A 23912-nucleotide genomic window follows, 5' to 3' on the forward strand; every position below is an offset into this window, starting at 1 on the left:
TGGATAATGTTATACACATGGACAATAAATCTGAAAGAAAAAAGCACAAGACATACCCCTCTAACAGTAGCTGCAGTGATACGACTAGGTGTTTTTGATGTTTCGCCACTTCCCACATCAAAGTTCTGGGCAGGATGGTATTCTGGATCCCTCATACTCTCAGAAATGAAAGTGATGATTGTTTATAGTAGAATGACCACTACGGTTGTCTACATTATTAAATGACACCTCAACAACAACAAAACAACAATCCTATCTTCAGCACTGAGAGCACCAGCCATGACTTTCAAGGGCATGGTACTACTACATTCTCATTATATTATCAGCTATGGTGTTAAGTCCTCTGGCCCCATCCTTGGAGCCAGGGCAGGTCAGCACCAATACAACCTTGCAGCATGAACTTGTGAAGAAATCATGTGACTGAGTGTTAGGACCCTCAAGTATTAAGACCGCCTCAGCCACATGACCTTCGGCAAGATGTACCTATAAAATGAGGGGATAGACTAGAAGATCATTAAGGACCCTACAAGGTCTGACATTCTATAATTCCAAGACATTTTTGTCATTTTACAAGTCTATACATCTTATAAAATGTCTTCTTAGATATTCTCCTATCCTTTCTCATTACAGAAGAAAAAGTTTAAGCATAATTAAACAGAAATAGACTTTGAAATAGAGATTTAAAGTAGTTTCAGGGTACATTTAAATCCATATGCACAGATAAAATAGGTGTTCGATTAAGAAACATTTATTCTTTCTCACATGAAATTGAAATTGCAGTTTAAACATAAACTAAGAAACATTTGTTTTACAAGGTAATTTGCTATATGACCATGACCTTGAGGTGTTAGACAAGAAAATTATTAAAGGCCCATAAGTCCTGAATTTTGCAAATCCTATATATTCTAGGCATTTTATATGTCTTAGATGGCTGCCTTAATTTCTGGATATTCCTTCACATTTTCCAGTCTATTCTCATTACAGAAGAAAACATTTACCATACAATTACAGAAATAGCAGTTTTAAAAAGAGATTTAAAATAACTTCAGGATACATTTACACTGAAACAAACAGTTGCTGAGTCATGAAACACTTATTCACAGTCTCATTAATTATGGAAAAAATATGAAGCAAGTAATATTTGTCTTACAAGGTAACTAAACTCTTAATTTTGCAACTAGAGACAATGCTTACAGCATTTACACAATACTATTTTCAAAATAGGTTTTTGACTTCTAAGAATTACAGTTCTCAGTGACAAGCTTTACATATGCAGCTTAGCCCAACTTTGTCACAAGAAGCAACTATACACACAAACAGTTCCCTGCACTTCCAGTATCAGAATGAAATGAGAAACGTAAGACAGAAAAAAAATCCTCCCAAGTATAAAAGATTAAGGTCCAAAGAACATGTTTACAAATGAACAATTATTAAACTGAACAAGTGACTTAATTTGCATATTAACTCTTTTTTCTTACTACTGACTCCTTTCCTTACTTCTGATTCTGGGAATATTATGCTACACCAATATTTATAGGCAAGACACTGGGAGCACAAAGGATCAGATGTGGTCCCAGTGGTGTGCTACTAAATGTTTAACAACCAGCTCTTGAAGAGAAGAGAAGCACTTAATTATAGATAGCACTTACCGATTTCTATGGGGTAAAATACTCCCACGATGGCAGATTTCAAGCTACCAACAATTCGATAACTATAACTGGCTCACAAAATTCCTGAAACCTTAACAATCTCTCTCACAAGCCATTATAATAAGCCAGATATAACACAACACTATATGGTCTCCACCCTCAAGTAGCTCATAATCTCTTCATGGGTATATATTTTAAAGAACAGAAAAGAAAGGGGAAGATCAAGATAAAATTTAAATAATTACATATATTTTTTGTAAGCAGTTTTAAAAGTAAAAAAAAAAAAAAAAAACACTAAAATCTGTGGAATTTTCCTACTTTTCTTATTTACTACTTCACTTTTGCTTAAATTTATTCCAGAACTTTAAAATGTAGTGTAATGGGGCAAAGTAAAGAGTGAGTGGAACAAGGAAAAAATACAAGAAAAAACATCCTAAGATACATCGTGACAGTTATTATGTTTACACTGGAAGAAAATACCTACTAAGGTAAGAGAAATATGATGTAACCTTTAAAATTCTATCTTCTTTAAGCCTTTTCAGTTTAGTTCACAGTCCTGAAGTTTTGTTCTGTCCTCTTTGGCTGCAGCTTTGATGAGATTAGGTAATTTCTTTTGCACAATGCTGAGGAATATACATTTTCACACCACTCACACAATAAGCTCATAACAAAAGGCAGAACTAAATTATGGAGTTGAAACGTCCTTGCATAGTCACCCTTCTTATTAGATCTTGGGAGGGTGCCGGCTGGGGTGACCAGGAAATTCTTCTGGTAGCAAAACATGTAGCCTGCAGGTTGGGCATGTCCCCTGCTGCATTAACCAAGGTCTAATGCACTAAGGAGCAAAAAGATTCACATCAGTCTTTCAGATGCAGCCTAGAAGAGGCAGCTATTAATCTATATACCAGAGTTGCCAACCAATATGTCTATCAGTGAGTCTTAAAGCCTTTATCTGAAGGAGTGCCAAGCCAACTCCTACAATCATGGCACCTCCACTATGGCTTGCTGAGTAACAGTGGAACAACTTTCAGCCAGTTTATTCTACTAGGATCCTTCCCCCAACCCCAAATTTCAGGATAACTAGCAGTTATTCCTAATAAGGAGGTTAAAAAAACCTGCTATATTTTTTTCTCTAGTTTATTTTATTATATATCATTCTCATTCATAATACAGAAAAAGTCATAAATAAACATACAAAAGTCACCAAGACCTTGGACCAAGTGCTAATGGTGTTTTGAAATTAAAACCCCTAGATGGTGAATCTAACTTTCATGTTCTTTCTTTGGTGACAACAATAGTGCTCTTTGGATGGTAACTATCTATTAAGTCATTTGTTTGAATACTGACTTTCCAAAAACAAATCATTTTTACCTGTATGAATAATGGAGAGCCAGGTCACATGAGAGAGGATTCAAAATATAAAGCTCATTAATTCTAACCCTAAAAAATAACCTGAATTCTATTCAATGGGTAATGGCAAAGAATAAAATAAGTTTTGTGAAACATTTATTTTCTAAATGGATCAGACTTTTAAAATTTCAAACGGGAAAGTATGAGCTGATTGCTGTTTACTTATCCAAGAAGCTTTTCTTGTGCAAGATTATCTTTTCTAGGATGTGTCAAATTATATCTCTGCAGAAGATTTGGATCATAAATTATATATCAATAGTACCTGCACAGCAGCAACACTAGGAGTTAATCTATATAAATGCCAAGAATCAAAAGAAGATATGCCAGCCTCACATTTTTCTAACTCAAGCCTGAGAAGCTTCAAAGGCAAATACAGGATCCTGGACAGACTACCAAGGTAAGTCTTATGCATTATAGCATTACGATGGTAGGGGAGCATCATTAGGTATGGACAAAGGACAGTATGTGTTATTTATAGCACATTAAGGTGCAGTAGCACTGTTGCCAAACTGCCGTTGAACTGCCATGACAATCAATATTCCTCCCCGTTGTATCAAGGGAACTACCTACTCTTTACCATTTAAATACCAGTGTTGTCCCCTTCCTATAAGGTGTGCAGAGATCTGAGAAAGCATAATGAAATCCATGTCTAGGTGTTGGGAAACAATATAAATATTTCTGCATGGTAGCCCAAAGCTTAGCATTAGATCCAGTGAAACTCATGCAAAACACTGGATAATGATACATGCATATGATTTCAAGTAAGGCAGCATGAATCTTACTTAGTTGATTAATGGTAAAATATTTAAAAGATAAGTTTACCTGAGAATGGAATTTGTGAGCACAAGGCAAAACTGAGAGGTTTTCCGGAGAGAGATTCTCATGACAAATCACACAAGGCTCCTTTTCTTCTTCTTCATCATCCTAGGGAAAATACACATAAGATCTAGTCAGCTAATTTCTTTCTCTCAAACTTAAATGTATTTATAATTAACATTCTCAGTCTCACCAAATTATTGGTTCCTTCCCATGTAGCAGGACCTTGTGAACTGAGGGGCCTCCAGGCTGGTTTTGGGGGCTGGGAAGCAGTGGACTGTGGTGGAGTATGACTGGGTGAAACACAACTACCATTTGGCACTGATTTACCTTGACTCTGAAAAGAAAAATATTATACTTATTTTTTTAGAACTGTTTTAAAACAGGAAGAACTGATAAAAGCACAGAATGTGGTACAATGAGAATTGGCAAAAGGGTAAAGGTCAATCAGACCTAGGATATATTGGCAGTATTACTTAAATACTTAGAGTCAGGTAAGGACAAAAATAACTACATATCCCTTTTAAGTTAAAACAAGTATCTGCAGAAAAATTTTAGAGTAAATTTTAGAGTAAATTTCAAGAGGGTCAGTTTTATTCTAGAATGATCAGGAGGTAAGTATTTCAAAAAAACTTCCCATGCCATTTGTCCACTTGAAATTGAACTGTTTATTGTTAATAGATGATTTATTACAATTATAGGCTATTGATAGTTCTGAACATGTTATGCGGATAATTACGACAGCTAACTAGTATAGTTAAGGGACTGAGGGAATTCAAGATAGAAACTTGATGAACACAGCCTCTAACAAGAAGACACAGTACTGAGAAGGGTAGGAGAGATATGGTCCCCCCAAGGGAAAAAAAATCACACCCCAGCCACTGTGTTCCACAGTGTGGAGGGATCTCAAGGGTACAGAACTTTTCCTTGAAGAGTGAAGGATTCAAGTTCTACATTAGGCATCCCAACCCTTAGATCATGCAGAGGACAGATGAGCCCCCAAACACTTGGCTTTAAAAAACCAATAGGAGACACATCGAGGAAAACTATAGAACTGCAGTGAAAGGAAATTCTGCTCTTAAAGAGCTCATGCATAAACTCACTTCAACTGGAAACCAGTGAGAAAACACCAGATAGAAAAGCACATAGAGTACAGGTAAAGTGGATCACTTACTAATCTTGGAATGCCCTAAAATGAGGCAGGAAGCACCAGGGAGTGTACGCAAAGTCTAAAACACGGCAGTAGCCATTTTTACAATCCAGTTCGGTCATGCTGTTGCTGGTAGTAGCAGATGTGATTTTATAATTCTCCTTCTAATATATGTTCTGATGAAAGCCTAACAGATCACTACACCTCAACCAGTCTCTGCAGCTAGCCTGCAGCAGTCACTACCTGCCACAACAGAAGGGTGCCCACACAGAGGATACCTCTGGAACACCTGGCTCTAGTGGCCGGAAGAAACTGTGCTGCTGGACCACACAGGACATCACCTACATAAGGCTACCTCTTCAAGACTAGGAGAGATAGCTGATCTACTTAATACATAGAAACAAACACAGAAAATTAGGCAAAATGAGAAGACAGATATGTTCCAAACCAAAGAACAAGCTAAAAACTCAGTAAAAGGACTAAATGATAAATGAACGAAGATAGGCAATCAACATGATAAAGTGATCAAAGTAATGGTCATAAAGATGCTCACTGAATTTGAGAGAGAAATGAACAAAACAGTGGAGATTTCAACAAAGAAAAAATATAACAAAGTACTAATCAGAGCTAAAGAATACTATAAACTGAAATGAAAAATATACAAGGGAATCACAGAAGATTAGATGATACAGAAAACAGATCAGTGACCTGGAAGGCAGAATAGTGGAAATCATCCAGGCTGAACAACAAGAAGAAAAAGCAATTTTAAAAATGAGGATCATTTAAGGGACCTCTGGGATATCAAGCATACTAACATTTGCAATATAGAGATCCTAAAAGAGGAGAGAGAAAGAGGCAGAAAATTTGAAGAAATAAAAGCTGAAAACTCCCCTAACCTGAGTAAATAAATAAGACATCAAAGTCTAGGAAACAGAGTCTCAAACGAGATGAACCCAAAGAGGTCCACACCAAGACACATTAGAATCAAAATGTCAAAAATTAAAGATAAAGAATCTTAAAAGCAGGCAGAGAAAAGGAACTAGTTACAAACCAGGGAACCCCAATAAGACTATCAGCTGATTTTTAAGCAGAAACTTTGCAAGCCAGAAGGGAACGCCGCAATATATTCAAAGTGCTGGGAAAAAAACAAACGAACAAAAAACTACAACCAAGAATACTCTATTGGTAAGGTTATTGTTCTGAATGAAAGGACAGATAAAGATAAACAGTTTCCCAGATAAGCAAAAGCTAAAGGAGTTTATCACCACTAATTTAGCTTCACTTCACTTCTCAAGACAGACACAGACTACGAGTGAAGGAATGAAAAAAGATATTCCACGCAAATGGAAACAAAGAGAAATTCAGGATAAAAATACTAACATCAGTCAAAATAGATTTTAAAACAAAGACTTTAACAAGATAAAGAACAACATTTATCCTAAAATATTTAGAACAACTGAAATCATATCAAGTACCTTTTCTGACTATAACAGTTTGAAACTAGAGGTCAATTACAAGAAGAAAACTAGAAAAAATACAAACATGTAGAGGTCAGGCAACATGCTATTAAACAACCAATAGGTCAATGAAGAAATAAAAAAGAAAATTAATAAAAACACACTGAGATAAATGAAAATGGAAACAATGATCCAAAATCTATGGGATGCAACACTTATAGTAATATAGGCCTACCTCAAGGAACAAGAAAAATCTCAAACAATATAACCTTAGACCTAAAGGAAGACACAAAATTCAAAGTTAGAAGGAAGAAAATAATAAAAGTCAGAGTGGAAATAAATAAAATCAAAACTAAAAAAATAGAACAGATGAATGAAACTAAGAACTGGTTCTTTGAAAATATAAACAGAATTGATGAACTTTAGTCATCAAGAAAAAAGAAAGGGTCCAAATAAATAAAATCAAATTGAAGAGAAGTCACAACTGACACCACAGAAATACAAAGGATCATAAGAGATTACTATAAACATTATATGCCAACGAATTGAATAACCTAGAAAAAAATGGATAAAATTCTAAAAACATATGATCTCCTAAGACTGAATCAGGAAGAAATAGAAAATCTAAGCAGACTAGTTCCAAGTAATGAAATTGAATCAGTAATCAAAAAAACTCCCAACAAACAAAAATCTAGGACCAGATAGATTCACAAGTGAATTCTACCAAATATTTTAAAAAAGAGTTAAATACTACCGTTCTCAAACTCTTCCAAAAAACTGAAGAAAAAGGAATACTTCCAAACCCATTTACAAAGCCAGCATTACCCTGATACAAAAACAAGACAAAGATACTTAAAAAACTACAGGTCAATATGCCCACTGAACACAGAAGCAAAAATCCTCAACCAAATATTAGCAAACATAATTCAATAATACATTAAAGCAGGTGTCCCTAGCCCCTGGGCCACAGACCAGTAGCAGTTGCTGGCCTGTTAGTAACTGGGTCGCACAGCAAGAAGCAAGCAGTGGGTAAGCCAGCGAAGCTTCATCTGTGTTTGCAGCAGCTCCCCAGCACTAGCATCATTGCCTCAGCTCCACCTCAGATCATCAGGGATTAGATTCTCATAAGAGCACTGGTCCCTGGTGCCAAAAAGATTGAGCACTGCTGCACCAGAGAGATCATAACCCACAATCAAGTGAGATATTCCAGAGAGGCAAGGATGCTTCAATATCGACAAATTAACGTGCAACACCACATTAACAAAACAAAGGGTAAAAATCATATGATCGTCTTAATCGATGCAGAAAAAGCATGTGACAAAATTCAACATCTATTTATGATAAACATTCTCATCAAAGGGTGTACTGAGGGAATATACCTCAACATAATAAAAGCCATATGTGACAAACCCACAGCTAACATTATACTCCATAGTGAGAAGCTGAAAGCTTTTCCTCTAAGATCAGAAACAAGACAAGCATGTCCACTCTTGCCACTTTTATTCAACATAGAATGGGAAGGTCTAGCCACAGCAATCAGACAAGAAAAATATATAAAAAGGCATCCAATTTGGAAGGAAGAAAAGCTGTCACTATTTACAGATAACATGATACTATAGAAAAAACTAAAGACCCCATCAAAAACTATTAGAACTAATAAACGAATTCAGTTAAGCTGTAAAATATAAAATCGTTACATAGAAATCTTTTGCATTCCTATATTCTAATAACAAACTATCAGAAAGAGAAATTATAAAAATAATCCCATTTACAATTGCATCAAAAAGAATAAAATACCTAGGAATAAATGTAATCAAGGAGTAAAAAATCTGTACTCTGAAAACTATAAGATGCTGAAGAAACTGAAAATGACACAAATAAATGAAAAGACATATCACATTCATGAACTGGAAGAATTAATATTGTTCAAAATGTCCATACTGCCCAAAGCAACCTAGAGATTCAATGCAATCCCTATTGAAATAGCACTGGAATTTTTCACAGAACTAAAACAAATAATCCAAAAATTTGTATGGAACCACAAAAGACCTCAAATAGCCAAAGCAATCTTGAGAAAGAACAAAGCTGGAGATAACACAATGCCTAATATCAAACTATACTACAAAGATACAGGAATCAAAACATTATAGTACTGACAAAAAAAAAAAAAAAACAGAAATCTAAATCAATGAGCGAGAAGACATAGCCTAGAAATAAACCTGTATGCATATATGGTCAAGCTATGACAAAGAAGGCAAGAATATAAAAAAGGAAAAACATAGTTTCTGCAATAAATGGTATTGGAAAAACTGAATAGACACATGCAAAAGAATGAAATAAGACCACTTTCTTACACCATTTACAAAAATAAACTCAAAATGGATTAAAGACTTAGATGTAAAACCTGAAACCATAAAAATTCTAGGAAAAAAAAAATAGGCAGTAAACTCTCTGACATAGCTCTTAGCAATATTTTTATGGATCTGTTTCCTCAGGCAAGGGCAACAAAAGAAAAAGTAAGCAAATGGGACTACATCAAACTAAAAAACTTTTTGCACAGTGAAGAAAACCACCAGTAAAATGAAAAGACAACCTACTAAATGGAAGAAAATATTTGCAAATGGTATAGCCGATAAGGGGTTAATATTCAAAATACATAGAGAACCTATAAAACTCAATATAAAAAAAATCTGATTAAAAAATAGAGGACCCAAGTTGGGATTAAACATGGCGGCGTCAAAGATGTTCCCAGATCTCTCCCCTTGAAACAACAATAAGCTGAACATCTAAAACTCAACAAAAAACACCCGAACTTCACACTAGCATGTCTGAGCGTGGGATTTGTGCCTAAGAGCTACCACAGGTCAGAACCCCGGGTGTCCAGTGGCGGACTGGGAGAAACAAAAAAGCTGCCTGTTGTAGCCGGAGATCCTTGTGGGAGAAGAGGTAGGGAGAAGGAGTGGCGAGTTCCCTGAACAGCCCTGCCGGAGAGTGCTGTGAGCTCTATGTGGCCAGCTGCAGTGCCCAATCATCAGGGCAGAAAGCAGAGAAACGACAGTTGATTTTTACCAGTTGCGGTTGCAAAACTGAGGCTGAGCTGCAGCCTCCAACTCTCAACCCAAAAGGCCCCTCCCCTCATTCCCACCAAGATGGAAAGCCGCAGAGCTCCAGGGGAATCAGAGCAAACGCTACTGAAACTATCACTAATACTGACAAGGAACTAAGATTGAGGGTAATGAGCATGATTAAACATTTATAAGGTAAAAAAAAGGCATCATTAACATTTTATATAAAGCAGAGATCCAAGAGACATAGATGCCACCTACTGGAAACCAAAAGAAAAACACCTTCTTTGCAACAGGCTAGAGACTGTTATATAATAAATCTTCTTTCTGGAAAAAAAAATAAAAAGAACACACTTCCATTAATGCCCAGGCAGAGAAATAGTCAATTAAACACTATGAACAACTAAGGTGACAAGGCAGCTCAGAAAGAAAAAGAAAAATCTCCAGAAAATAAGCTTATAGACATAGAAATGAGACTTAAATGACAGAGAATTCAGGATGGTACTTCTGAAAAAACTCAGTGATATCTGAAACAAATCATATCAACAATTTCAAAAACTGAAGAAAAAAAAAACAACTAGATGAGCAGAATGAGTTCTTTAGCAAGAAGACTGAAACCCTCAAAAAGAAGTGAATAGACCTTCTAGAGATAAAGAGCACACTGCAAGAGTTAAAAAATGAAATAATAAGCTTGGGAAATAGAGTCGACCAAATAGAGGAAAGGATCAGCAATATCAAAGACAGAAATCTAGAAATAAATCAGAAGGAAGAGAGAAACCAAAGAATAAAAAATAGTGAAAGAGAAATACAAGGACTAGCTGATACCATCAAGAAAGAAAACATAAGAATAATGGGCTTTACCAAAGGCAAGAAAAAGTAGCAGGGACTAGAAGGCATTTTCAGACAAATAGTGGACGAGAATTTCCCAAATTTGAGGAATGAACTGGAGCTTAGGATTCAAGAAGTCAATAGAACACCCAATTATCTCAACCCAAAAAGGCCTTCACCAAGACGCATCATATTAAAATTAACAAAAAACAATGACAAAGACAGAATTCTCAAGGCAGCCAGGGAAAAGAAGACGGTAACCTATAAAAGAAAACCCATTAGATTATCATTGGACTTCTCAATACAAACCTTTCAAGCTAGAAAGGAGTGGAATCAAATATTTAAACTATTAAATGAAAGGATCTTCCAGCCAAGAATAATGTATCCAGCTAAGCTCTCTTTAGATATGAAGGAGAAATTAAGACCTTTCGAGACATACAAAAATTGGAGGAATTCTCCACTACAAGGCCTGTACTACAGGAAATACTGAAAGGGGTCAGCACATCTAAAACAAAATGACAAAAAAACACAAAACAAAACATAATTAGGAGTAAGATGACTAGCAGGCTGATAAAAGCAGAGGAGTGCAACCCTTACTAGGAACAGGGAATTATAAGCTTAAAATAAGAAGAGATTTGCTATAGCAAGATAGTAATGAACATCCAGCATACATAGGGACAAACTGAGACAACAATGACTGAAAAGCAGAGGTTTCAAAGATCTAAATTCGCAAAGGGGCATGGAAATAAGGCATGCACATAAGTAAATGAATGACTGTATATAATAAACAACTATCGTTTTCATATTCATAATGCTAACCACAGGCCAAAGATTTAGAACCGAAGAATGTAACATAAAACAAGGACCATAGAGAAAACCCACAAAACCAACGAAAATAAAGAAAACAGAAATGCAAGGACATGGAAGCAATGGAAACACTGAGCTACTAGACAGCAAAAGATAAAATGGCTATAAGAACACCTCATATTTCAATAATCAACCTAAATGTAAATAGACTGAACTCACCAACAAAAAGCCACAGAGTTGCAGATTGGATCAAAAAACAAAACCCAACCATATGCTGCCTCCAGGAGACACATCTCAGCTCCAAATAAAAATATAAACTCAAAGTGAAAGGGTGGAAAACAATATTTTAAGCAAATGGCATTCAGAGAAAAGCCGAAGTAGCGGTACTAATATCAGACGAAATAGACTTTAAAATAAAAAAGGTAAAGAAAGATACTGAGGGACAGTTCATAATGATAAAGGGAATCATGCACTAAGAAGACATAACACTTCTTAATATCTATGCTCCCAATCAGGAAGCCCCGCAATATGTAAAGCAATTACTAACAGAACTAAAGGGAGAAACACTATTATAGTAGGGGACCCTAAATGCCCCACTGTCAGATATGGACACATCATCCAAACAGAAAATCAATAAGGAAATAACAGCCTTAAATGATACATTAGACCAACTGGACAAAACTGACATTTATAGAGCCTTCCATACTAAAATAGCTGCTTATACATTCTTCACTAGTGCACATGGAACATTCTCAAGGATTGACCACATGCTGGGACACAGAGATAGCCTCAACAAATATAAGAGGGTTGAAATCATACCAACCATATGCTCTGATCATAATGCTTTAAAACTAGAGATCAACTGTAAAAAGAAAGTGGAAAGAATCACAAATACATGGAGATTAAACAACATACTACTGAACAATCACTGGGTCAGAGAAAAAATAAAAAGGGAGATCAAGAGATGCATACGAACGAATGATAATGATAGCATAACATATCAAAACTTTTGGGACACAACAAAAGCAGTCATAAAAGGAAAGTTCGTATCATTACAGGCCTACCTCCAAAAACAAGAAGAAGCCCAAATAAACAACCTAACATTTCATATTAAAAAACTAGAAAAGGAAGAACAAAGGAAGCCTAAAGTCAGCAGAAAGAAAGAAATCATCAAAATTAGAGCAGAAATAAATGAAATTGAGAACAACAACAACAAAAAAAATAGAAAAGATAAATACAACAAAGAGCTGGTTCTTTGAGAAGGTTAATAAAATTGACAAACCCCTGGCTAGACTCACTAAGGAAAAGAGAAAGGACACAAATAAACAAAATCAGGGATGAGAGAGGAGAAATTATGACTGACACTGCAGAAATACAAAGAATCATACAAGACTACTATGAAAAAGTATATAACATCAAATTCAATAACCTAGAAGAAATGGACCAGTACTAGAAAAATACAACCTTCCTAGACTGAATTGAGAAGATCTGGAAAATCTAAATAAACATATCAGCAGCATGGAAATTCAAACGATCATCAAAAACCTACCAAAAAGTAAAAGTCCAGGACCACATGGCTTCACCAGTGAATTCTACCAAACATTTAAATATTTAATACCTATTCTTCTCAAACTCTTCCAAAAAATCGAAGAGGAGGCAATACTTCCCAACTCATTATATGAGGCCAATATTACCTTAATACCAAACCTGGTAAAGATAACACAAATAAAACTACAGACCAATAACTCTCATGAACACAGATGCAAAAATCCTAAGTAAGATACTAGCAAACCGAATACTGCAACATATTAAAAAGATTATATACCATGATCAAGTGGGCTTCATCCCAAGGGCACAGGGATGGTTCAACATATGCAAACCGATTAATGTGATACACCACATAAACAAATTAAAAAATAAGAATCATATGATTATATCGAAATGCCTTCAACAAGATATAGCACCCATTTATGATCAAAACACTTAACAAAATCGGTCTAAAAGGAAAGTATCTTAACATAATAAAGGGTATTTATGACAAGCCCTCAGCCAACATTACACTTAATGGTGAAAAACTAAAAACAATCCCTCTAAGATCAGAAACAAGGCAAGGCTGTCCACTATCGCCACTGTCAGAGATCCTAGGATCTCCACTTTGGCGAGTGCAATCAGGCAAGAGAAAGATATAAAAGGCATCCAAATAGGAAACAAGTCAAACTGTCACTATTTGCAGATGACATGATTCTCTATATAGAAAACCCTAAAGACTTCACAGGAACACTACTAGAAACAATAAGCAAATACAGTAAAGTCTCTGGATACAAAAATCGAAGTTCAAAAATCCATAGTGTTTCTATGCTCTAATAACAAAGGGTCAGAAAAAGAAGTGAAAAAAATAATTCCTCTTGCAAGTGCAACGAAAGAATTAAAGACCTAGAAATAAATCTAATGAATCATGTGAATGACCTATATAATGGAAACTACAAGACCCTGTTAAAAGAAACTGAAGAAGATACAAAGAAATGGAAAGATATTCCATGTTCTTGGACTGCAAGAATCGACATAGTTAAAATGACCTTATTACCTAAAGCATTATACAGATTAAATACAATCCCCATCAAAATTCCATTGGTATTTTAAAGAAATAGAACAAAAAATCATCAGATTTGTATGGAAGTACAAAAGACCCCCAATTGCCAAAGCCATCCTGAGAAAAAAGAATGAGGCTGGAAACGGAAGCAACCAAAGAGTCCTATGATAGATGATTGGTTAAAGAAGCTGTGGTACGCATATACAATGGAATATTACTCAGTCATAAGAAGAGATGAAATATTGCCATTTGCAACAATGTGGATGGACCTTGAAATAAGCATACTAAGCAAAATAAGCCAAACAGAAAAGATTGAAAATCACATGGTATCACATATGTGGGATATAAAACTAAAAGCAACAAATGAACAGGAGAAACACACAGAGACTCATGGACATAGACAATAGACTGGTGGTTACCAGAAGGGAGGGGCAAGGGAGGAGGGAGAAAATAAATAAAATGTTAAAAAAATTTACGTGTATATAGTATGAAATGAAAAAAAATAAACTGGCATTTAAAAAAATAAAAAACAGGGGACCCAAACAAGAATTTTTCCAAAGACATATGGAAGGCCAACAGACATCTAAAAAGGTGCTCAACATCACTAATCATCAGGGGAATGCAAATCAAAACCACAATGAGATATTACCTCACCCTGTCAGAATAGCTTATCAAAAAGACAATAAATAAGTGTTGGCAAAGATGTGGAGAAAAGGGAACCCCTCATACACTGTTGGTGGGAATGTTAATTGCTGCCAGCACCATGGAAAACAGTATAAAGGTTCTTCAAAAAATTAAAAATAGAAGATATAATCCAGCAATTCCACTTCTGGGTATTTATTAGAAGAAAACAAAAACGCTATTGTGAAAATATATATGCACCCATATGTTCATTGCAGTATTATTTATAATATGGAAGATATGGAAGCCATAATATGAAAACAATATAAGCGCCCAATAATAGATAAATGAATAAAGATGTGGTTGTATACATATACATATAAACATATATATACATATATGTATATAGACACACACACACATGCACGAAAGAATGAAATCTTGCCATTTGTGACAATGTAGATAGACCTAGAAAGTATTGTTAAGTGAACTGAGTCACAGATACAAACAAGTACCATATGATTTCACTTATATGTGGAATCTAAAAAGCTAAACAAACAGAACAAAAGACTTTAGAGACAAATTGATGGTTGTTGGGGGATAGGGTGCAGTGTGGGGAGTAAGAGAAATAGGTGAAGGAGATCAGAGGTACAAATTTCCAGTTATAAAATAAATTATGAAGATGTAATGTACAGCATAGAAAATATAGTCAGTAACATTGTAATAACTTTGTATGGTAACAGATGGTTATTAGACAATGTGGTGATCATTTCATAAGGTATTTAAATGTTGTACACATAAAACTGATATAATATTGTATGTTAACTATAATTCATAAAAAAAATTTAAAAAAGCTTTTCATTTAAGATGTAGAGCAGAAAGAAAAAAAACTTTGAATTCAAACTTTCCACCTTTATGTTTTTAACCATATACCAAAGTCACCTTAAAGATAACAGTAAAGTATCTCCCAAAAATAACTTCAATGATAATTAGAGACTTATTACATAGATATGTGCTCCTTCTACTAAGCACCAGAAGGGGCAGCAGGGAAGCATTTATAAAGGGGCATTAAAAAACAATTGTGGGTGATAGATGATATGGCCATTACCATGATTGAAGTGATGGTTTTATGGGGGGGGGGGGAGAATATATATATAATATAAATATATAAAAAATAAATATATATATAAATATAAATATATATTTTTATATATATACATAAAACAATTAACTACTATAGATAAAGAGAGAGAGAGTTGTTTTTGTTTGTTTGCTTGTTTGTTTTTACCTGAGCTCTCTTGGGGTCAATAAATTGAGAAATCTTGTAAACAATTTCATCAAATGTCAGTCCAGATAGGGACTTCCCATGAGCATCTTTCAATTTCCGTAATAGATCTGTAAGTTCCTTTCTGGAAGAGATCAAAGGAAGAGCAGTGGTGATTTTTCCCACTGCCTTGAGGATGTGCTCCCCAAACGAGATATAAAATCCTACTGTACAACTGACATGTCTCAGTTTAGATCTTTGATCTAAAAAAGTGATCACAGGTCCATCTGTATTGATCTTAAACCAAATGAAAAGTCTTAATGTCTCATTAACAATAATTAATATGTTCATGAGAGAAAAAGTTTAGTATTTATTTTCTTTTAAAAAAACATTTTAACTGTTTCTGAAAACTCACTGTGTGAAATTTAAGTTTGTTATCTACTTAATTTATACTCTGAGATCTTTATATTCCATCTCTCAATGCTCTCTTACTAGGACTAAATTTTCCTTTTCAACTGTTATTATTGGTCTCTCTTTCCTTTATCAGTGTTAACACATTGGCACACTAGGTTAAGATGAAGTATTTTTCTTTTTCAAATGAAGTGCCCTGTCATCAGCCTTATAAAACTATATTTGCTTTACTATTTATTCATTTTATACATACATATTTATAACAACTATATTAAAGTTCTATTTTTATTATCTACTCATGATATTTATAAAACCATTATCTATCCTGAAGTATAAAAGTATGTATATTAAATAATAGTATTAGTCTGTAAATAAAAATACTGATAAAAAACTAGCTTGGGTAAATAGAATTATTTCCTTGGATACCAGAATAAACATAAAAGAAACTTCATTTCTGGAGTACAATTAAATATCTTTCTACTGAAGTTAAAACTGTGAAAAGCACAGTAAAATTATGATTTCTTACATTCAACTGTGTTTCCTAACAAAGAAACTGTAAGGACCCTCAATAAAATAAAGAAAATAGGAAAGTAAAACCTGATCATGTCCGGGCTTACATTGCATACAATCAACTTCAAATTCTTTTTAGAAATAGGTTATTAGATAATTATTGCACCTGGTGGCATTAAAATTGGTTAAATTTACAACTACCTGCACTTTCAGTAAATGAACAGACCAAATTTTAAAAATGTATTCTCTCATGACTTAAGATTCATAACTTCAGTGAAGAGGTTGAACATTTTATTGAACACTATCCCTTGATAAATTTCATTTTCCTTACCAAGGCCACAGCAAGGAAATACCTATACTTATGTGTTATGTTTCTCTGAAATGTTGCATTGTTGTAATTATGGCTATGGACTGTAGCATATGCTCTGTACTCACCACTAAATATAAACTAAGGTACCTGGTCTGTTGTGGAAAGGCAGTTTTCAGCCTGTCTGTAATCCTCTCCCAATTCATCATAGAGAGATCATTTCCCAGACCTGCACTGAGGGGCACAGGCTCTCCCACTGGTGCTGGCACAGTCCAGGCTATGCCAGTCATCTGTAAGAAGCAGAGTTATAACCTATCAGTCTCAATTATTAGGAAGTAACATTCCATGCCAACATATTTCCATACCTCAGAAAATGGGTAGAATAAAGAGGAATATTAATATACATATCCCCTTTTTAGAGTTTTTTCTTAACTAGCACAACAATAGTTCTAATTGTTTATATTACCTTTATTTTAAAAATGGGACCTATTAGTCTCAGTATTTGCAAACATATACAGAAATACAGGGTGTTTATTTCTGTATTTTATAACAATGAAACCTGAAAACAACCTAAAGTTTGTTAATAGGGTAATGAGTAAATACAGCATATTGAGTCCTTAAAAACAGATCTATATGTTTGGGCATAAGAAATGTCCATGAAATATGTTTAATTACTTTTTTAAAAAGTCTGTGGCAGAATATTTATGGTATGACTCATTTTACATTAAAAAATTTTAAGGTGTATGTATAGAACAATGTCTGTAAATTACAAAACAATATAAACAGTGGTTATTTCCTAGGATTCAATTGCAGGGTAATTTTGCTTTCTGCCTTGTATATTTCTTTATTACATATTTTGTATATATTTTGTGTATTTCTATATTATTTGTTTTATGATTAGCATATACAACTTTTATAATTAGAGAAATAATAAAGTTGAATTTTCAAACATCTAAGCAAAGATGAGAATACCATTAGAATGCCTTCCCAACATCTCATGAATGCTACAAAGGTGGTATGGCAATTGAAGTGAAAACTGTGAATATTTCTGAGTGCTAATCTGATTAGTAGGATAATTATATACATGGCACCTTTTACCTAAGGCTCTACAGGTTATCTTCAAATGTAAGGTTATTTATTACTCATAAAAACCAGCAACTACTAATAGCCATTGGAATAGCTCATATAAAGCCTAGTAAGTCAGAGAAAGAGCAGAATACTGCCCAAAAATCTGGGTTTGCCTCAGTATCCAGCTTTTTCCCAGGAATCAGAAAGTAATCTTATTAAAAGGTTGAGGTACTTTAATATTCTCATAAAATTTTACCATAGTTCCTTATAAAATGGTGTAGGAGCAAGCCATATGAAATCATAGTGATAAAAAGATGTGGTACTTACTTAACATGTTAAAGTCTATATACATATTTGTTTGCAGAGAGGCAGTCTCTACAAAAATAAGCAGAGTTCATATGACTTAATAATTCAAAGGGAAACTGTCAGTAACATACAGGTACCAAAAAAAAAATGACTAGAAGGTACTTAGAAAGTCAAGATTAGAGAATTTTTCATTAATTATATTTAACATAATCTTCTGGGAAAATGTTTAATAAAAAAGCTTACCTTACATAAGATTATAACCGATAATTTTATTCATTTTAAATTTCTCTATTGCTTCCTTAGATTTGAGTGAGACTTACCTAGCTATTTGCAGCTTGGAAGATTTATAACTTTTTAGTGTAATATGTTCCAAAGTGATACTTTATATTATCTGTCTATAGATAAATAGTATCCTACTATACATACATATATGTGTGTGGGTGTGTATATGTGGGTGTGTATATGTATGTGTGTATAATTTTTTCTTTAGCTTTGAGGTATAATTTAGTTTGTTGTGACTTCTTTGCTCTTCAATCTACCCAATGATCATGCTAAATATACATTATCTATTAAGATATTAATCTACCCATCATTGTCACCTGCTATAGAAGCAAACTGTAATTATAAGGATTCTCTACTATAAAAATATATCTTTGTATCCCAAAACTAAGCTACTGTCAATTAAATATGTAACACCCTTAACACAGTGCCTCACATGGAACCATATAATCAATGATCATGCAGTTATTACTACTACAACCACCCCCATCGTCATCATTTATCAAATAAATGAACAAAGAGAAGACAGACATTCATATGGAAGTCCACTGTAGTAATAAAGAACTACTTAATATCTAATCTACCAGGAAGGGCTCTGTACCAGGGAGGGTCTAGGTTGGCCAGGTGCAGGGATGACTGCAGGGCAAACAGCAGGCATTTGAGGAACAGTGAGTACAGGTCTAAAGAAAGATTCTTTCACAAGGGGTCTTCCCAAGAACTGCTGCATCTAAAATAGAAAAGGTAAAAACAAAAAATCCACACACATTTATTTATATGGGCAATGATCTAAACTCATAATGTTTGAGGAAAAGAGTGATTTGAAGTCTAGTCAGAAAGTACAATATAAACAATGTTGTCATAAAATTATTAAATATATGAATGTTTGAAAAGCAAAGGGCAATAAAATATACTAAAGAACACTGAAAGAAAATGAAGAGAACAAGGTTCTAGTCCCACTTTCCCTTCACCAAGCTGGGTAACTTTGGATGCTAAGTTACTAATCTATGTAAAAATAAAAGGACTGGGTTATGTTATCTTTAAGGTTTCCTCACAACTGGAATACTAACGAACTGTGCAAAGGGGCTCCTCAGTGAATACTTTCCATGTTGATAAACAATACTGACACTCAGAAATTCCACTGAAGAACCAAAGTTGTCTATAGATATTACTTTCACTATTATGTATTGGAGTGAACTTGTACCACCTGATAGAACTCTGACTTTATGTTTAGCTCCAATGACAGAAAAAAGCTAAAACGGAGGGCCTGGGGGATAAATTTTCTAATAGTGACTTATAGACGTGCTTATATTTCTAACTTCCCAGGGGGTGGTGAAAAGCTACACCTTCGTAGCATATATCAATGGGGTGGATACCTTATTGACTGGACTACAGAAGAGGACAGTTGTGCTGGATCTAGCATAGGCATAAAACAGGAGTTTAACTATTCATTGAATTAAAAAAAATGAACATCAATATAGCTCTTAAGCAATGATCCTAAAACCAGTATGTGAAAGGTTAATGAGAAACTTTATAATGGATAGATGAGGCTGACATTCAATTTTTAACATGACTAAAGAAGAGATATTGTGTGCTTTCTGATGTGTATATACAACATCACCTATAAAGAACTCTTGCCAAAAATATTGAACCTGGTTCCAGTCAACCCGCTAGATCTAATCATCAGTTTATAGGAAATTGTATAACATGTACAATGACATTAGAAGGATGCAATCAGTTAAATCAACAATGTGGGAAATTGAACAGGATAAGTGACTTAGTTTTTTAGCAAATAAATAACATAAATAAAGGGGAGAGTTGTTATCAGACTAATGTAAAGAATAAACCTTGCTTGGATTGTTTTATAAAAATAAAAGAGTTTTTAAAGTCAAGATAATTATAATCGAATTGGAAATATTGTTGAGCTAGGCAAGAAAGTCATTTTTTAGACAACTGGGGAAAAACACACTTTAACTGGATATAAGATATTAAAAATTATTTATAATTCTCTTAGAAAAATGGTGCTGTGATTATATCCAATAATGAGTCCTCATCTTTTAGGAATACATATTAAAGTATATATGAATGATATTATATGATAAGTAGGGTTCATTTTAAAACATTCCAGTGGGGAGTAAGGGGGATAACATGAAACAAAACTGACAAATAATGCTGTCGGTGGCTCTTGAGTTCGTAGAGGATCATTATACTATTTTATTTTTATGCATGTTTTGAAATTTTCATACCGTAAACTTTTTAAAGTATAAATGAATGGTGAGTACTGAGTTAATAGTCCTGTTCTTTGGGGACAACTATTATGTAACACTAAAGAATAGGTACAGTGTACAAAACTCAAAATACAATGAAACACATAAAAATATTGTGTCAAACTGGGAATAGTACCTGTTATTCCAGACTTCTTAAGTTAGACTACTATATATTAAAACCTGGTGACCATTCCTTATAGTACTAGAAACTCAGGGATAAACAGACTTTAGTGATCAGATTATCTAGTACAATTTCCTGATTTATAAATGAGAAAACCAAAGTTCAGAACAGCTCATTTTCCAGAGACAAACATATGCCTTTGAAGTTAGGACCCGAACTCAGATCTTTGGTATAATACCACCATTGTATTATACCTCAATTTATAGTATTTGTGCTCTCAAACTGTTCCACTAATGCTCAATGATCACTGATACCTGTACTTTAACACAACTGTCAGGTTTGATCAAGCACAGCTGTGACACTGTTAGGAAGCACAAAATATATATATGTTAGCAGAGTATGCTTATAAATTCCGTAAGGCCTAACTGCCAGTGGGTTTTTGTCCTTGACCAAATTGGGTAGCTACATCAGAGCTAAAACAGTCTCTAAAGGAATGAGGATGCAGAAGTCGAGTTTTGCTTACATTTGTCAACTACAGAGTATCACTAGTATCAGACAGCTTATGCCAGTCTGGTTTCAGGACACTCCAAAGAACAACTCATATCTAGCTTCTGAGTTTCTAGAGCCATTTTGTATTTAGAGTCAGAGGAGAGTTTAACTACAACATACAGGCAGTAGTTTGAATATGGGCAGAAGGTACAGTGTTTCTAGATATCCTACCTGAATATTTGTGACTTCCTGTAAAACTACAGGGAATTTTGGGGATTTCTCTGACATGTACATAATACGTTCCCTATCAGAGTAGTTGGGTATGATGGTGTTCCATAATATAGAATAGCATTCTATACTATAGTAATAAATAATAATGTCCATAATACAGTATTCCTATAAAAAGTGAATTGACCAAAAATATAAAAGGCAATACTGTCACTCCAAACTAAAGCCCAGAGCCTATGTCATATATTGCTTTTAGCTCTGGATTCTGCTTTTGAAACACTGTGAAACTCCATACAATTTACCTAATTTTTAAGTTCTTTGATACACTCAACTATTTGTAGAAATAACACTTTTTATTTTTTTTAAATTTTTCAGTTTTTTTATTCATTTTATTTAAAAAAAAATTTTTAGGCAAGGCAACCCTTCGTTGACCCTACAGATTGCAAGGACCTTGTCAGCTTACATTCTCTTATTTTGTATGCCTACAGCACTTGGTCTTCCTAGGTGATCTCCCATTCAAGTACTAACCAGGCCCGATGCTGCTTAGCTTCCGAGATCAGACGGGATCAGGCTTGCTCAGGGTGGCATGGACGTAGACTTAGAAATAACATTTTTAAAGTTCTTCTACAAGCAGAAGTACTGATGTCAAAATTGATCTGCCCCCAAATATTTCACACCTTTCTTCTTTTCCTACTCCCAGATCTGTTATAATAATAAAAAATTATTTCCTAATAGTTTTGTCCTAAAAGATATTTTGGAAAGCTGTATGAGTTTACTGTGTTAAGGTACTATGTTTCCCAAAAAGATAACATAAATAGTTCAGCGTAGATACTAGTTTGTCTGATTAAGACTCACTGATCCCTAAGAACAAGCAGAGAAGGGGCACAAAAGGAAGCCTCCTGCTGTTAAAGGTAGAATAGAAGATAAAATTTAAGGAAAAGAAAATCTGAAGTTCAGCCTGCCTAGGGTACTATGCTGAAGTGTTTCAGTCATCAAGGGGTAACTTGAGGGTATCGAGAATCGAGCATTCATCAATTTTCTCCCACGATGCAGATGAGAGTGTCAGGATAAGAATACCCTACCTGTTTAGATATTAAATGCATCACTTAATTCCAGTGACACAACCTATGTAAGTGGCTTCAGTTAAGCCAGTCAACTTATAATCTGGAGCTGACAGAGCAGGAACGGACATGATTACAAATGATATGCACATCATGTGCCTATTCCATTTTGAACACACATTAAAGATATTGCATATTCGGTGTTTTACAGCTCTTATCATTGTCTCAAGATGAAGATAGCAATTTTCCAAAATGTCATATTTCTTACCAATATCTCAGGACTAGGTGGTGGTGGAGGAAGTTGGATTGGAGGCAAGGTACTCAAGGCAAACCCTTGCTTTACCTTGCTAATTTGTTCATTGTACTGTGTCTAGGAGGAAAAGAAACAACATTTTAAAGCAAAATCAACTTTAAAGAAATAGCATATAAAAATACTTGATGTAGTTTTGAATACGATAGCACAGAATAGGAATTCTGTCAGTATGTCAGAAAGAAAAAAAAACAATTTTTGACATGAAAACAATTCTATAGAACACTATCCCTAATTGTAAATAGTTGTATTTTTAGAAGTCTCTATTGACTGATCGGACACATAATTCACAGATCCTTGTGATAAGTCCCTTGTGGTTCCATAATTTTCAGCCCCAAAATGGGAGCCACTAATATAAAATGAATAGAGTTAAAGATTCAAGAAGCTATAAGTAACATAGTGGCTGATAAATATGAGGAAAACACGATATTTGTAACAGAGCGGAACTACTTGCAAATGTTTTTAAAAGTAGAGGGGACATTTTAGAGAATATTTATAAATATTTACATTTTGTTTATCTTAAAAGTTATCTCTCTAACTTTCTCCAGGTCCACATATACCTTTGTTTTATTCTCTTGGACTCTGCCAAAAGAAAGACTCCAATCTCTGAAGCTTAACAGCATGCTTTTAACATTTTTTTGGCATTGTGCCCATTTTGCTTTATCATATTATTTTATAAACAACCCACAAGAGCTTAAAAAGAAAGCCTTAAAAAGCAAATATTTAGAAACTTCTACACAGAAGACATATGCTTGAAAGAAAACAAGGATACAGAACAAGGGGCTGCTCTTTTGATGCCAGAACTCTAAATAAATCCAAGAGAAATGCTAAGCATCACTAAAGACCAAGTAAGAAAGAATCCAGGAGAGGAACAGTCAAGATCACCAATGAAAAAGCTAGT

The 23912-nt window shown here is 34.3% G+C and overlaps 1 protein-coding gene and 1 pseudogene across 13 annotated transcripts in view; both read right to left on the reverse strand.

Annotated features, from left to right (window-relative positions):
- Positions 1–726: 726 nt before the first annotated feature.
- Positions 727–23912, reverse strand: part of DZIP3 (DAZ interacting zinc finger protein 3) — a 99893-nt gene continuing 76707 nt past the window's right edge. For 9 of the 13 annotated variants that reach the window (XM_016162458.2, XM_036219939.1, XM_016162446.2 and 6 more), the window contains 7 exons: positions 22970–23071; positions 19140–19265; positions 17036–17175; positions 15682–15802; positions 4069–4212; positions 3882–3983; positions 727–2484 (listed from right to left, as the gene is read on the reverse strand). In XM_016162458.2, the coding sequence (XP_016017944.2) occupies positions 2374–2484; positions 3882–3983; positions 4069–4212; positions 15682–15802; positions 17036–17175; positions 19140–19265; positions 22970–23071 (846 nt within the window). In that variant the 3' untranslated portion in view covers positions 727–2373. Of the gene's footprint in view, positions 2485–3881; positions 3984–4068; positions 4213–15681; positions 15803–17035; positions 17176–19122; positions 19266–22969; positions 23072–23912 lie in introns of those variants that run through there. The other 4 variants (XM_016162449.2, XM_016162447.2, XM_016162448.2 and 1 more) reach the window with 2 other exon arrangements.
- On the reverse strand, positions 22120–22238 carry LOC118601857 (annotated as a pseudogene).

The sequence above is a fragment of the Rousettus aegyptiacus genome, unplaced genomic scaffold, assembly GCF_014176215.1.
Source record: "Rousettus aegyptiacus isolate mRouAeg1 unplaced genomic scaffold, mRouAeg1.p scaffold_m13_p_4, whole genome shotgun sequence".
Taxonomy (NCBI): domain Eukaryota; kingdom Metazoa; phylum Chordata; class Mammalia; order Chiroptera; family Pteropodidae; genus Rousettus; species Rousettus aegyptiacus.